The sequence below is a fragment of the Pseudozyma hubeiensis genome (assembly GCF_000403515.1).
Source record: "Pseudozyma hubeiensis SY62 DNA, scaffold: PHS30, whole genome shotgun sequence".
Taxonomy (NCBI): Eukaryota; Fungi; Basidiomycota; class Ustilaginomycetes; order Ustilaginales; family Ustilaginaceae; genus Pseudozyma; species Pseudozyma hubeiensis.
The window spans coordinates 26727-39628 of record NW_012133812.1 but is presented as its reverse complement, the minus strand read 5'-3'; the positions used below and the strand labels follow the sequence as shown (position 1 = coordinate 39628).

At 55.5% G+C, this 12902-nt stretch overlaps 8 protein-coding genes across 8 annotated transcripts; 4 read left to right on the top strand and 4 right to left on the bottom strand.

The window, feature by feature from the left end:
- Positions 1 to 428: 428 nt before the first annotated feature.
- On the top strand, positions 429 to 923 carry PHSY_002895 (hypothetical protein; the record flags this gene model as incomplete). The annotated part of the gene is made up of 1 exon (XM_012333517.1): positions 429 to 923. The coding sequence occupies one exon, from the start codon at positions 429 to 431 to the stop codon at positions 921 to 923; it is 495 nt and encodes a 164-aa protein (XP_012188907.1).
- A 573-nt stretch (positions 924 to 1496) lies between these two features.
- PHSY_002894 (hypothetical protein) lies at positions 1497 to 2147 on the top strand (the record flags this gene model as incomplete). The annotated part of the gene is made up of 1 exon (XM_012333516.1): positions 1497 to 2147. The coding sequence occupies one exon, from the start codon at positions 1497 to 1499 to the stop codon at positions 2145 to 2147; it is 651 nt and encodes a 216-aa protein (XP_012188906.1).
- A 236-nt stretch (positions 2148 to 2383) lies between these two features.
- PHSY_002893 (sugar transporter) lies at positions 2384 to 4270 on the bottom strand (the record flags this gene model as incomplete). The annotated part of the gene is made up of 2 exons (XM_012333515.1): positions 2384 to 3115; positions 3389 to 4270. 2 exons carry the CDS (start codon positions 4268 to 4270, stop codon positions 2384 to 2386), a joined length of 1614 nt encoding a protein of 537 aa, XP_012188905.1.
- A 113-nt stretch (positions 4271 to 4383) lies between these two features.
- On the bottom strand, positions 4384 to 5409 carry PHSY_002892 (hypothetical protein; the record flags this gene model as incomplete). The annotated part of the gene is made up of 3 exons (XM_012333514.1): positions 4384 to 4485; positions 4732 to 4903; positions 5204 to 5409. 3 exons carry the CDS (start codon positions 5407 to 5409, stop codon positions 4384 to 4386), a joined length of 480 nt encoding a protein of 159 aa, XP_012188904.1.
- A 165-nt stretch (positions 5410 to 5574) lies between these two features.
- On the top strand, positions 5575 to 7304 carry PHSY_002891 (lactonohydrolase; the record flags this gene model as incomplete). The annotated part of the gene is made up of 2 exons (XM_012333513.1): positions 5575 to 5688; positions 5949 to 7304. The coding sequence occupies 2 exons, from the start codon at positions 5575 to 5577 to the stop codon at positions 7302 to 7304; spliced, it is 1470 nt and encodes a 489-aa protein (XP_012188903.1).
- A 203-nt stretch (positions 7305 to 7507) lies between these two features.
- On the bottom strand, positions 7508 to 8011 carry PHSY_002890 (integral peroxisomal membrane protein; the record flags this gene model as incomplete). The annotated part of the gene is made up of 1 exon (XM_012333512.1): positions 7508 to 8011. One exon carries the CDS (start codon positions 8009 to 8011, stop codon positions 7508 to 7510), a length of 504 nt encoding a protein of 167 aa, XP_012188902.1.
- A 234-nt stretch (positions 8012 to 8245) lies between these two features.
- Positions 8246 to 8983, top strand: PHSY_002889 (hypothetical protein; the record flags this gene model as incomplete). The annotated part of the gene is made up of 1 exon (XM_012333511.1): positions 8246 to 8983. The coding sequence occupies one exon, from the start codon at positions 8246 to 8248 to the stop codon at positions 8981 to 8983; it is 738 nt and encodes a 245-aa protein (XP_012188901.1).
- A 206-nt stretch (positions 8984 to 9189) lies between these two features.
- Positions 9190 to 12411, bottom strand: PHSY_002888 (hypothetical protein; the record flags this gene model as incomplete). Its single annotated transcript, XM_012333510.1, has 1 exon — positions 9190 to 12411. The coding sequence occupies one exon, from the start codon at positions 12409 to 12411 to the stop codon at positions 9190 to 9192; it is 3222 nt and encodes a 1073-aa protein (XP_012188900.1).
- Positions 12412 to 12902: the final 491 nt, after the last annotated feature.

The following is a 12902-nucleotide window of genomic DNA, read 5'->3' as shown; positions in this document are numbered from 1 at the left end:
GATCTATTACAGCACACAAGCCTTTTTGAGGGAAATTGATCTTGACAAACCATCGGCCCTCATGAGATGCAGATCATCGCCTTCTGGCGCCGAATCCTTTTGCTTGATGAAGAGTCTGCGTCGTGTCCTGCAAGAGACAGATCTCATTTGAGTGCATAAGCTCGATGTGGGCTGCAGAAAAATCACCATGCATATGTCCGCTGAGATGCGGAAGAGTTACCACCGAATTCGGCGCACGTCGAACGATGACAGAAGACAGCGCTGCGCTTTCCGCATCGCTTTCGAAGTGCCGGCTCAGCGCGAAACAGACGGACTAAGACACGGAGGCGTGGATAAAAGGAGCTCAGCCGACGTCAGCTACTTCCGCCCCCCAACACCATCTGTACGCCCCGAGCCGATCTTAAGGAGATCGCGAGCTGAAACCAGGTATGTTTGCTGTTTCGAAGTCCTGCTCCTCTCGGAATGTCTTGCTAACCTCTCCACCTATTGTCTCTTTGCCAGATCCATCAACTCACACTCAACCTCAACTCCTCAAATTTGCCATGTTTTTCGCGGTCATCCTCGCCGTTGATCACGACGTTGTCAGCTGGCGTAGCTGGTTCAACCGCCTACCCTTCACCTTGCGCTATGGTGAAAGCAACTCCCAGTTGGCCTCGTTCGGAGTATTTCCTCGTCGAGACGAGGTCGAGGAGCTTCGTCAAGTCATGATGGGCGACGAGATCGATGCCGAGATGTATCTCGTCCCGCAGGAGATGTTGGACGATTTTGTTACTTGTTTCAAGCAGAACACCGAAGCGGATGAACAGACGCAGTGCATGGTGGAGAGAGTGGAGATCGTGAAGGAGAACGGCCACAGGATCGTAACTCAACTGGATGTCGATGAGGCACAAGAAGATTGGTACTGGTGGGTGCCTTTGTTCTAGTCGATACACGAGAGGTGGAGAGGCTTGCCTCACAAGCGCAGGTGTTGACTCGATCACTTCGGCGTGAGCAGAGCGCGCATTCACACATCAAAGGGTCCTTACAATCAAGTTCAAAGTTGCCACAGCAGATGATGTCGATTGTGCCGTACCCCTTCGTGCATTTCAGCACTCGTGAACTGAATATCCGGCCGTATCGATTGAAATGATTTTGACACAACGATGGACCCAGAAACTACCTGGTGGCAGAGGATGTCCGCTCAAGCGCGGAAAGACGTCAACGGATAGTGATGGCAAGGACGAGGCCGAAGATTTGCGGAATGGAAGCTGAAGGCTTTGTTGCGGGAAGACTGCAGGCGGAACAAAGGCCAGTTTTGTCGTCACGCGTTTTTCAAAGGGTGTGGTTCCGCCTGCGGATGCGGGGACATTGCGTATGGCTTCATTGTAATCCGCAGAGACGCATCCTCACCAGGAACCTCGACGCACAACACTCAACGATCGAGACCTTCCTTCACGATTGTCTGGTCTCATCACTTCCATCACTTCACCACACCGCCGAGCGCCTTACTGTAAAAGATGGTGACCTACTACTTGATGGTCTCCAGCATGTATCTGCACGACACGCTAGACGAGTCAATTATCACCGCTTGGTTCCCACTTCACTTCATCCACGGCACGTCTTCGCAGCATGCTACGGCGTTCTCCATTGTCGGAAGCAGAGAAGAGGTGCTGGACGTGCTCCTCAAAGCGCAACTGATGCTCGGAAGAGTCGTTCTGCTCACACAAGATGAGTTTGGGCATTGGCTGAGGAGCTTTGACAATGACGCTCAAGACGCAGAATGGCCAGACGTCGAGAGAGCCGGAGGTGCGGTAGTCACGCTGCGCTCTTGGTTGATGCGGATGCGTAGAGCCCATGAGCGCGATGCAGGTGACTTGGACGAGAAGGATGAGGAAGAAGGGCTGGACGATGAACAGTACGCTACAGCGACTTCGTCCGTATTAGAGAACGAAGATGACGACTTCATGATGGACCTCGACTCGAACGATGACGATGACGATGACGTTGACGATGACATTGACATTGACGATGACAACGATCGAGACCGAGACGATGGTCGACTTTATACGCAGGGGTTTCTCAGCGAGAAGATACTGGAAGAGGTCCTTATTGAGCTCTACGAAAGAAATGGTTGGCCGCTTAGCTCTTCGTACGGAGCAATCATCTAAGCGTATCATCATGGACTGGTGACTCACTCATCGCACGGCAACACACGAGAAAGGGGGAGGTTTCGCGGACGGAGTGACATTGAGAATGTGTACGATTACAAAGTCTTAGAACCTTAAGAGTGCAATTGAGGCGTTGATACAGAATGTACACAACCGGAAAAAGACCATGGAGCGAGAAACGTGGAAGCAGGTGACGTGATTCGAGAAGAGCACGATGTGGTGGGTATCTAGAGGATTCACCTCGAGTCAAGGGTGGATGTGACAACGTGCTCATCCTTGGCACTGCCCTTGTGGGAGCCAGTGTCGACATCGTTGTACTCGATATCGTTGTTGCGGTGGGCAGCAGCCTTGGTGTCGGCGGCAGCGTGCGAGTTGTCGATGTGCCAATTGTCGGTGGCAAAGAGCTCGTCGATCTCCTCGAGACTTCTGCCCTTTGTTTCGGGGAGCATGAAGTAGATGACGGGGACCCAGCATGCGTTGAGGATGGCAAAGATGATGTAAGTCTGCCAGCCGATGTTCTTTAGAGCGCTAGGGGTGAATTTGACAACAGCAAAGTTGAAGATCCAGTTAGATGCGGTGGAGAGAGCCGAACCTTTGGTCCTGATAAGAAGGGGAAGGACCTCGGAAGGGATAAGCCAGACGGTGGCCTGGAACCCGAGCGAGAAGAAGAACTCGAAAACAAAGAGCATAGCAGAGGCAGCACGACCAAAGTTGGCGTTGGTGGTGCCTTCCTGAATCACCTTGACGAGACCGGTCTGAACACACATGACGGCCGACATTCCAGCAATGCAAGGAATGAGGAGCTTCTTGCGTCCGACACGGTCGATCAGGAAGATGGAGATCGTGGAACCAAGGATAAGGCACATGTTGAGGCCACCGGCCATAAGAGCCGACTTCTTGTTGTCGAGACCGATAGATTGAGAGAAGAGCGTTCCACTGTAATATATAAGCGCATTGATGCCACTCAACTGTAAAAAAAAAGGAATGAATGCGTTCATTTATTACATGGTATCGACCACGAAGAAAACGAAGAAATGGAAACATAAGTGGTCAGTCGATTGTTCTCTTCGAGTTCAAGTTCAAGGTGAGCAACAACTTGGGGATCCTCCCTCCTCGCCAAAAAGGATACGGCACAGGGTCCCCCAACGCCCGGCGAATACCCCGCGATAGGATAACCACGCCGGGTGCTCGTAGCTTCGAGCGCACAAACAAATGAATGAATGAATGAAAGGTAAACTTACCTGTTGCGCGGCCTGGATGAAGCAGGCTAGGAACAAACGCTTGCGAGTCTGGATGGAGTCGTTGGCGACAAGGGCAGACCATCCGGTGTTGGCAGCTGCTCGCTCGTGCTCGAGGGCCTGTTGAATACCTGCGTAGGACTGTTGCACTTCTGGAGAGTCGATGGATGCGTTGTGAAGACGTTCGAGGACAGCGATGGCCTCCTCATGACGGCCCTTCCTGGCGAGCCAACGAGGAGTGTCGGGGATGATGAGTGTGGTGAGCATGAGGATGACGATGAAGACGCACTGAAGGGCGAGAGGGATGCGCCACACTTTGCTGCCGATCAGACCGCCGAATCCAAAGGCATAGTCGACCCAGTAGGACACGACAATACCAATGTTGAGGACAGTGAGATCGAGAGCAACGAGCTGACCTCGCGAGACAGCGGGTGAAGTTTCTGCCTGCAAGATTGGAACGGTGCTGTTGATAGCACCCATGCCCAATCCTGAGATAATACGGCCAGCTATCATGACGCCGACGGTGCTGGAGGCAGCCTGGACGATGGCGCCAGCGATCATGAAGAGGGAGCTGATAAGGATGGTACGACGACGACCGAGAATATCGCCGACGACAAAAGTCGCAAGCGCGCCGATGAAGCAGCCAATTTCGTAGAGCGAGACGATGTTGCCGATTGTGTTGGCGTCTGGGTTGTTGAAGGTCTTGTTGAACTCGCCGAGGGACACGATTCCTCCCATGACGCCGTTGTCATAACCGACGAGGAGGAAGCCTCCGGCACAGCTGGCGGTGATGACCGAGAGCAAGGCCTTGCCGCGGAGGCCGACATCGACACCGAAGTAGTCGTTGCTGATGCGACGAGGGCTGTATTGGTATCCCGAGCCCATGGTGAAGGATGTGTCGTGAAGGTAGGGAAGGAAGTATGGGGAATGGATGCGAGGAGATGATAACGTGCGTCCGGGGGCGGGGGAATTTATACGAATGGAGATAATCCGTTGACTCAACCGATGTTGCGGTTCGGGAGCTCGTGGAGTATGAGACCCAAACTCAGCATCACATCGACAGTCAAGGAGAAGCGCTGGGTAACAGTGACATAGTTGGGCTAGCGGCCATCGAGCTGACATCAGGAACAAGATTTACCGTAGCTAGAACAGGCTTCGCGATAATAATCAGTACGGCACTCCGGGCCGGCAGGGGTGTAGAAGACTGCTCAAGTCCAGGCGAGCATGGGAAAGGAAAAGATTGGCATGAGATCCGAAAGACAAGGGCACGTCGAGGCCTGGAACCAGCACGGAGAATCACAGGTTGACCGGCGCTGTGCTAAACTACGACAAAAATGAGCACATACTTGTGTGTACCGTTGATTGGCTTCGGCGATGCGGGGCACTACCATCACGATCACGGTAGGGACGAAAGTGCGGAGTTTGTGGCAAGTATACATGATGGGCACCTTGATCTCACTGCACAGATCGTTCGTGTGGATTAGCGGTGCGGGGTAGGTGAGCCATGATGCTCTGAAGCTGTGCGCACCAGAGAGAGCCACGCGGGGAAGTTTGACAGCGGCAGTGTCCGAGTCTGGAAACGCGGACCGGTGGGGATCCACGACCCACACAAGCAAGACTCAGATGCCGTGCTCAAATGCCGGGAAACCCCACTCGCGCTCTCGTGCCGTCACTGTGGGTGAGGGGGCTTTTTCTGTCATTTTTCAATTGTGCAGGCGCGTGGAAGCTTCTTGTGTGCCTCTTCATGCCTCATGCGGTCCTGTTGATGTTCGAACACGTTTCGGCCTGAACCGCCGTTTCGCGTGCATTGCATCTTACAATGCATAGAAGAAACCTTTTTCGGGCAGACGCAATGCTTCGTTCGGACGAGGATAGCAGTGAACAACGCGTTTTGCTGGACGAACGTGTTGGGCGAAAGCAGATGGAGGTCTTTCACCAGCGATGTCGCCACGGACGGTCCGCAAGCACCGTGCGATCCAGGTGCGACAAGGATCATGCTCCACATGGCTGTCCTCTCGAAGCATGCTGCTGCGTTTCGGCGTTGCCGGCATTGCTGGGGCCATCTCAGCTGAAGCGTAGACCGTGCTGCGTCTTGCTTACTGCAGCAAGAAACGCTCGTAAATATTCTCGGAGAAATAGCATAACACCAGCCGAGCAGCTCGCTTGACCGATTTCGCTGCAGCTCGTGCATGCCCGCGGCTCCAGACCAGCGGAGTGGGAATAGCGACCGGGCCGGGCATCCGGTCGGCCGCTCTTGGATCTCGCTGTGCACCACAGTTTTCTCCACTCGAGCACAAGCTACGGTCCGCGAATCTCCTGTGCCTTCCTCCCGACGCTGAGAGCAACGTGCAAATTTGGGCCTCACATCATCGCTTGTTTGCGAACCCTGCGTCTTGCATTGTCGATGTCAAGCCACACAACGTGGTCCTGATACGACCCGAGAGGACGATGAGCTGCACCAGATAGTGTGGCTTCGAGAGCGCATAAAATTGTTCGCTTGAAAGGTCGACTCTCCATCTCGAGTGCGGTCCGTGCTGCCTTCTCCACATTCGCGTCGTTTCAGGACCGGTCCATCCGCTCCTTGTGGTCCGCAGCAATCCATCTTCTTGTCATTCTCACTCCGACCACAATCGTCGGTTCGTACCACTATCACCGCCGTCGTCGGAACGTCCCATCGCTCTTCAGGGCAGTCACCGTCACGAGCGTCCCATCGCAAACCATCAACACAGGCTTCACCATGACCGTGGCTACCGACAAGCACCAGGTTGGCATCGTCAGCCTCGATGCCGACTTCGACCGTCTGATTGGCAGCTCGGCTGGCATGCGAAAGCTGCTCGTCGATTCCAAAGATCAGCAGACTTTCCATGAAGCTGGTGTGTATCTCTCCAAGCACGACAAGGTCTACCTCTCTTCCAACCGTCTCGAGGATGCCAAGTATGGTCAGCGCGCGATTATTGTCGGTGTGCCGCTAGGTGCGATCCCTGTCGCAAGCAACGACGCAGATCGTTCGCAGGAGCGCATCTTGGCGCCGCTTTCGGCTGAAGATCAACAAAAGCTGTGGTCGCAGCTCGAGATCATCGAGGATCTTCCACAACACTTGGCCATGCCTAACGGTGCCACCAAGTGGGACGACAGCAGCTTGCTCTGGTGCGAGCAGGGCTTGGATTCACGCAAAGTCGCGTCCACGCTCGTCATTCACAACGTCGACGGCCACAAAACCCAATCTGCACTGTCCGAATTCCAAGGCAAGCCATTTTCCAGCCTGAACGATGTCGTCAAGCATCCTACTACCGGCTGCGTCTTCTTTACCGACCCTGATTACGGTGTCGAGCAGTCTTTCAAAGACAGCAACAAGCAGTACGCGCCCAACGGTGTCTACGTCTGGAATCCGGCGACCAGCAAAGTCAAGCTTCTGGACGCAACCAACTACGTCAAGCCAAACGGCGTCACCTTTGTGCCCTGGTCGGCGAAAGATGGATCGGGGCTGCTCATCACCACCGACACTGGTCGTTTCCGATTCCACCGCAATGACAAGATGGGCGACTTTTACGTCGACGACAACGGACCTTCGCTCATCTACTCGTACCGAGTGCGTGCCGATTCCGAGTCCAACGATGGCCTGCCAGCCGTCGACGTCGAGTCAAGACGCGAGTTTGCCCAGTCTACCAGTGGTGTTCCGGACGGAATCCACGTCGACACCGAGGGCAACGTTTGGGCGGGTCACGGTAACGGCGTCCACGTCTACAAACCCCAGCCCGACGGCTCCGGCAACCTCATTGGCAAGTTCGTGCTTCCGGGCGACAAGGGTGTTGCCAACTTTTGCTGGGCTGGCAAGACGCCTTCTGGCCAATACCGACAGCTCCTGTTCGCCGAGGATGAGCTTTGGGAAGTGTTGATTGACGTCAATGGTCACGATTAGCAATGCTCATACCAAGGTGGTATAATTTCATCTTTCTTGGGCCACAATTTTGAAGGAGCAATTTCCCTTTTTTTTGTTTCCCTCATTAGTCCTTCTATTTTGCGCTGCCAATGGTGATGCACCATGGTGTGTGTGAGTTTCAGGAAAGCGACGCTGGTTAGATGGCTAGTGCGGAACAATGAGTCGGACACTCCAGAGACAGGTTACGAAGCTCTAAGAAGCAGTGCGCCATGTTCGAGGTCGAACCCGAAGCGGAGGTCCGACTCGCGGTGCCACTGCGACGTCGCGTCCTGCAGGGTGACACAAACTAACGCCTCGCCTCGTCGTTTTTCTTTTGTGTTTTGAATTCTTTCTGCCAGCGTGGCGAAGCCAAGCAGAAGTCTCGCCTGTCCAGAACGGTAGACCAGCTGACCCTTGCAGATCCATTTATGTCGCCGGTGAGCTCTTTCCAACGGCTTTCGAGCCGCGAGCCTGGCAACTTGCGCACACAAACAGCACACTGATGTGGCCTTGAAAATGACACTCTTCGCCGCTGGAAAGTCTTGAGCTCGGGGTTCCGCGGAAGCCCCGGATTGACAGCGACTTGCATGCACCCGACGTCGGTGTTGATCGACGCGAAAAAACAGCAACTCCGCGCCGAGGCTGCCTATCCCCAACCTGCGGCAACGGCTCACTCTGTACGCCTCATTCCGCAGCCCCCTCCCCATCCGCCTTGGCGCTGCGGCCTTCTGTCAAGTCACATGCAAGTCTGCGTGTTGGCGACTGCGCTTTGTCAAGTTTCTGTGCTGGCGCGTTCGAGAACCTCTTGAAACCTGTCGAACCCCCCTCCCCGCGTGCAACATACATAAATCAGAGCCTGCGACCCCGTCAGCATCGCCTCGGACAGGATCTTCCACGGCCTCTCCACCACCTCATCTCCACCACTACTGAAACCGCCAACAATGAAGTCCATCTTTGCTATCAGCACGCTGCTGTGCGCCGCCTCTTTCGCCACCTCGGTCATGGCGGTGCCTACGCTGCCCACGCCCGACGAGCCATTCTTTGTGTCTCGTATGGTGCGACGAGCGGTTCCTCATGACGACTCTGCAGCGACTCCATCTCACGTTGCAGACACATGCGGACGATACGCTCTTCAAAAGCCACAAAGGCTCCAAGTCAGATCCTACAACGATTCGACCACAACATACCTCTACCTCGGTCAGGGCATCAACGACAAGACTCAGAGCGTGCTCGCCGCTGTCAACCCCGCCGGCCACTCCAACGGCCCAGCCGGCTTTGATTTCCAGACGTGCGACTACCAAGGCTTCACCCAGGGCTACTCGCGAAACGAAGGTGGCAGTATGGGTGCTCCCATCGAGTACTGGGGCCGCGTCGTAACCAACCTCACTCTCACCGGCAAGCCAAAGAAGACCTGCCTCTCAGCATCTACCGACGATCACACCAAGGGTCACTTCATCTTTACCAAGTGCAACGACGCAGATGCAAAGCAATGGTTCCGCTTGCAAGAGGGAATTGGTGGTGCCGCACTGTCCTACTATCCCGTCAGAAACCACACCGGTTACAAGTACGAGGGTCAAACGCCCGAATACTTCAAAGTCGACCTTCATCCCAACTACAACCACATCAACGAGGTCAAGTACACAAAGTCCAACTCGCAACAGTACGTTCTCTTTGATTAAAACTACCATCGTCTCGCAAATGTATCAAATTGGCGCTCCGGAAAGCTTTTCCAATAGTGATCATCGCCAACCAACAGAAGCAATGCGCAGCAAATCTGAATCGAGGCGGTTTGTCCGTGCAAGAGCCGCGTGTGGGTATCGGTGCCTCTGAGCTACAGTACATAATTGGACGGCAGTGATTGGAAGTAGAAAGTGAAAGACGAGCTTCAGCGTTCCGAAGTTCTGCGAGTGAATGGGAGTGAATCGCGTCCGTCTGTAGGTGTTCCATCGCCTCCAATGGCTCGTCCTCTTCTTCGTCTTCTGCTGTCGGGCGAGGTCTCGTGAGATGCATTAGCATCATCTCTATCGCCAATCGCCAACGTTGCTTCGACAGCAGCATCACCATCGTGACCCTCTCGCTGACCATCCATTCTACGTCGACGCTCCAGTAGCCTTGCACGTTGCGCGTAGGCTTCGAATGTGGCTTGTCTGGCTTCGGCTGGAGTCGAGGCGCCTGATCCCGATACGTAAACGCGAATATCAGCAGGTGAGGCGTCACCGCTCAGTGAGCCGTCCGCATCTCTGGCACTGCTTCGTCGTCGTCGTAATGCGCGAGGAGACGCCTCAACACCATCACGATCAAGCTCGTCGTCGTCGTCCCCGTCATCATGGTCGCGGCGACGTGCTAGACGCCTTGATTCGGATCGCAAAAAGTCGGTCAAATCAAAGTCAAACGTATAGTCGCCAGCCATGCCCAGATCCAGATCGAGGTCGATGTACTCTTCGGCGTCGGTGTCTCCATCATCATTGTCGTCTCCTTCACCTTCTATGTCGTCAGCTGCTGGTCGCTCCGTGGACACGTGGCTCCGACTTTCGCTGCGTTGGCGTGAACGCAGAACCGCGGCAGGGGTGGTAACGAAGGTGAATGAGCCGCTGCGTTCAGCACGTGGGCGGTCCGGCGGGGGCAATAGATCAGTTGCCGAAGAAGCGGCCTGAGTGGAAGTAGGATCTGCAGAGGCCTGAGGGGAGTGAGGCACTGTGCTGATCTCGATGCTCGTTTCGACAATCTCTTCTTCGGCAGCATCGTTGTCATACTGCAGAGCCGTGTGTAGCTCCGATGGCGATGCATTCGCGCCGGATGAGCCGTGCAAGCGTCTCAGCGACAAAGACGAGCGAGCCGACCGGATGCTGGACGAGTCGGAGTTATTGAGCGGCAAAGGCCGAACGGCATTGCGGCGACTGAGAGAGGTTGTGCGCGTCAACGAGACATCAGGGTCAGCTTCTTCGGCCGAGCCTTCCGCTAGGGCTGATGCTTCTCCCGGTGAGGCACGGCTTGAATGCTGGCCAGCGATCCCTTGTTGTGGTCCGCCGTCGTGCTGTGAACGAAGTCTCTGCAGTTGCTGCAATGCCGAGGCCACTGAGCTTGAAGCGAGCGCGTAGCGAACCTGTTCGTCTCGATTCAAGTCGTTGCGGATGGAATCATCGTGTCTTCGAGCATATTGCCAGGCTGCGCGCGGGTCCGCAATGGGATCTGGACGTGTAGATGAAGCCATGATCTCATCATCGATCGCGTACGGAAGCTCGAGATCTGGATGCCAGCGAGCATACGCTTCCGTGCGATCATCTGTGATGTCTGGTGCATCTGGGTATGTGGCCGAATCGCGATCGAGGTAGTACCATGCTGCGAGCTTGCGTCGCCAAGCGCGGATGGCACCCGAAGAGGGAGCTGGTACGTCAGCGCGGGTCCAGTGCGACTCTTGAATGGTGGCGAGCAAGTGTTGATGGGCTCTGAGCTCGGCGTCGTGTGAGTTGGCTGTACCCGACGGCTCGGAGCTACTCGAACCGCCTTCTGGCGAGTCAGGACGCCGAGACATGGACGAGAGTAGTAAAAGGTTACGCGCCCTCCACATCGACGTGCGCATTCGTGATGGATCGGCGTTGCGAGGGGCATTGTCTTGTACGGAAGGCTCGGGGTCAGAGGAGGAGGTGTGGTCAGTGGTGGAGACGAGGCAAGAGAGGCGGCGAAGGGTATCATCGAAAAGTTCGATCGTGTCCATGACGAGGGCGTACGAGGCACCGACGTCGTGATTCGCCGAGGCGCGATGCGCGCGTGTCGAGTCTCGCTGAGCATTCTGCAGCTGAGTACAGGCCAGGTCCATATGAAGCTGGAAGAGCGAAGCTCGCAGCGATTCGATCGAAGTGCGGATGAATTGGCTGGATCTGAGTCTTTCAGCTTCGACAATGGTCCTTGCTGCCTCTGCATTGCGTCGGGACGCTTCTGCGAGTCGTGCCGAGATGGTCTGAGGCGTGATGCTGATGCTGGAGGATGGGCGAACGACGGATCTGCGATGCGATAGCTGGGCTTCGGGACTGTCTCTTGTTGTGGCCGGGTGTGGCGCTGGCGCAAGACGCTCGTCTCGAAGCGCGAGCGTTTGATCAGCGGTGATCGGACGAGCGACGCGGGGAGCGAAAGATGGGCTGTCTTGAGATGAAGTCAGCAGGTCGCGAGTCGAGCCGAGTAGACCGTCGGATGAAGTCGGAAGAAAGTTGCGAAGAGTGCGGCGCTCAGCGCTGCCAGCTGCGTTGGTGCGATCGGATGCGTGGTTCAGAGGATGACTGGCGGGTCGAAGCGACCGCAGGAGCTGATAAGTGGGGTCGAGATCGGTTGTGGTAGTATCATAGCGACGGGAGGATGATGCGGAATCGATGTTGAGCACGCGTGACATGCGATGAGCAAACCCAGTTTCGTCGTCGAGGAGACGACTTGGTGCGACGCCTCGATCTGCACGAGAGGAAGCAATAGCGGATCGTAACGAGGCGGCTGGATCGCGGGAGCCAGAGGTAGCAGATGCAGAGGCAGGATCGTGAGCGGGACCACGCTTTCGGGCGAGGGCTTGACGCGCTGTCTCTTTGATGATGATCTCGAGACTACGTTTGAGAAGCTTGTCGGTGGGATCCAGATGGTCGGCGAACTGCTCGAAGGTGTAGTCGGGCTGTGACATGGAGGGGTTGCGCGCCGACGACGGATCGAGATGTGCGCGACTGGAAGAGGAAGGGCCGACAGTTGCTTGCGAGTCCGAATCATCGTTGGAGTCGTTGGGATCACGGACATACTGCATCTCGCGTGCGCGTCGGCGACGTTGTGCTGACAAGCTGGCTACGCTGTCTGTGCCGATGGAAGCCTCGCGAGAAGGGTGCACAGAATTGTGAGGCAGCAAAGTCGTCACCGGCGGAGAGGTGGATGAGGAAGAAACGCTGCTCGAACGACCTTGGTCAGCATCGTGAAGGAAGGAAAGGATGACTCGATTGCGACGAGAGACCGAGGAGCACAAATCGAAAGCTTGATCGATCTCGTTGGCCTCGTTGAGCTGGTCTAAAACGCGGACGCATGCTTGCTTGATCTTGCTGAGGAACACATCGTCAAAATGGCCCTGAGTGAGGCGTCCCATACCGAAAGAATGGTTGCGCCGCCAAAGGACACGAGGCTGGGAGAGATATTGGTGGTACGTATCTGGTCGGCCCTAGCCGTTGAATAGAGGAGAGACAGGCTGCCAAGCGTGTTGACGGTGTTTAGATCCGATGCATGACGGGCACGACGGCAGGTGGAGAGCTCCTCGATGATGCGGGCGGTTTGCGTTGTAGGGGCGAATCGATGAGTGGAGCGGTGATGGTTGTTGAAAGTGTGGAGAAGCTGGTTGATTTGATGGACCGAAGCGACCAAAGCCGAGCTATTTGGGTTTTCGGGTAGCTTCCGTCCAGAGAAAGAAACCCTGGATGTGAGATCTCACTTTCGTTCAACATCACGGCAAGAAAATGGTGTGCCGATGCAGACAAAGTTAGTCACGGCGAGGCGCAGCGCAGCACACCGTCCCTGGCAATGCATTTGGGCTTCCTTACGGCATCTACGATACTACTGAGCTCACAGAAGCCGGAGATTAAT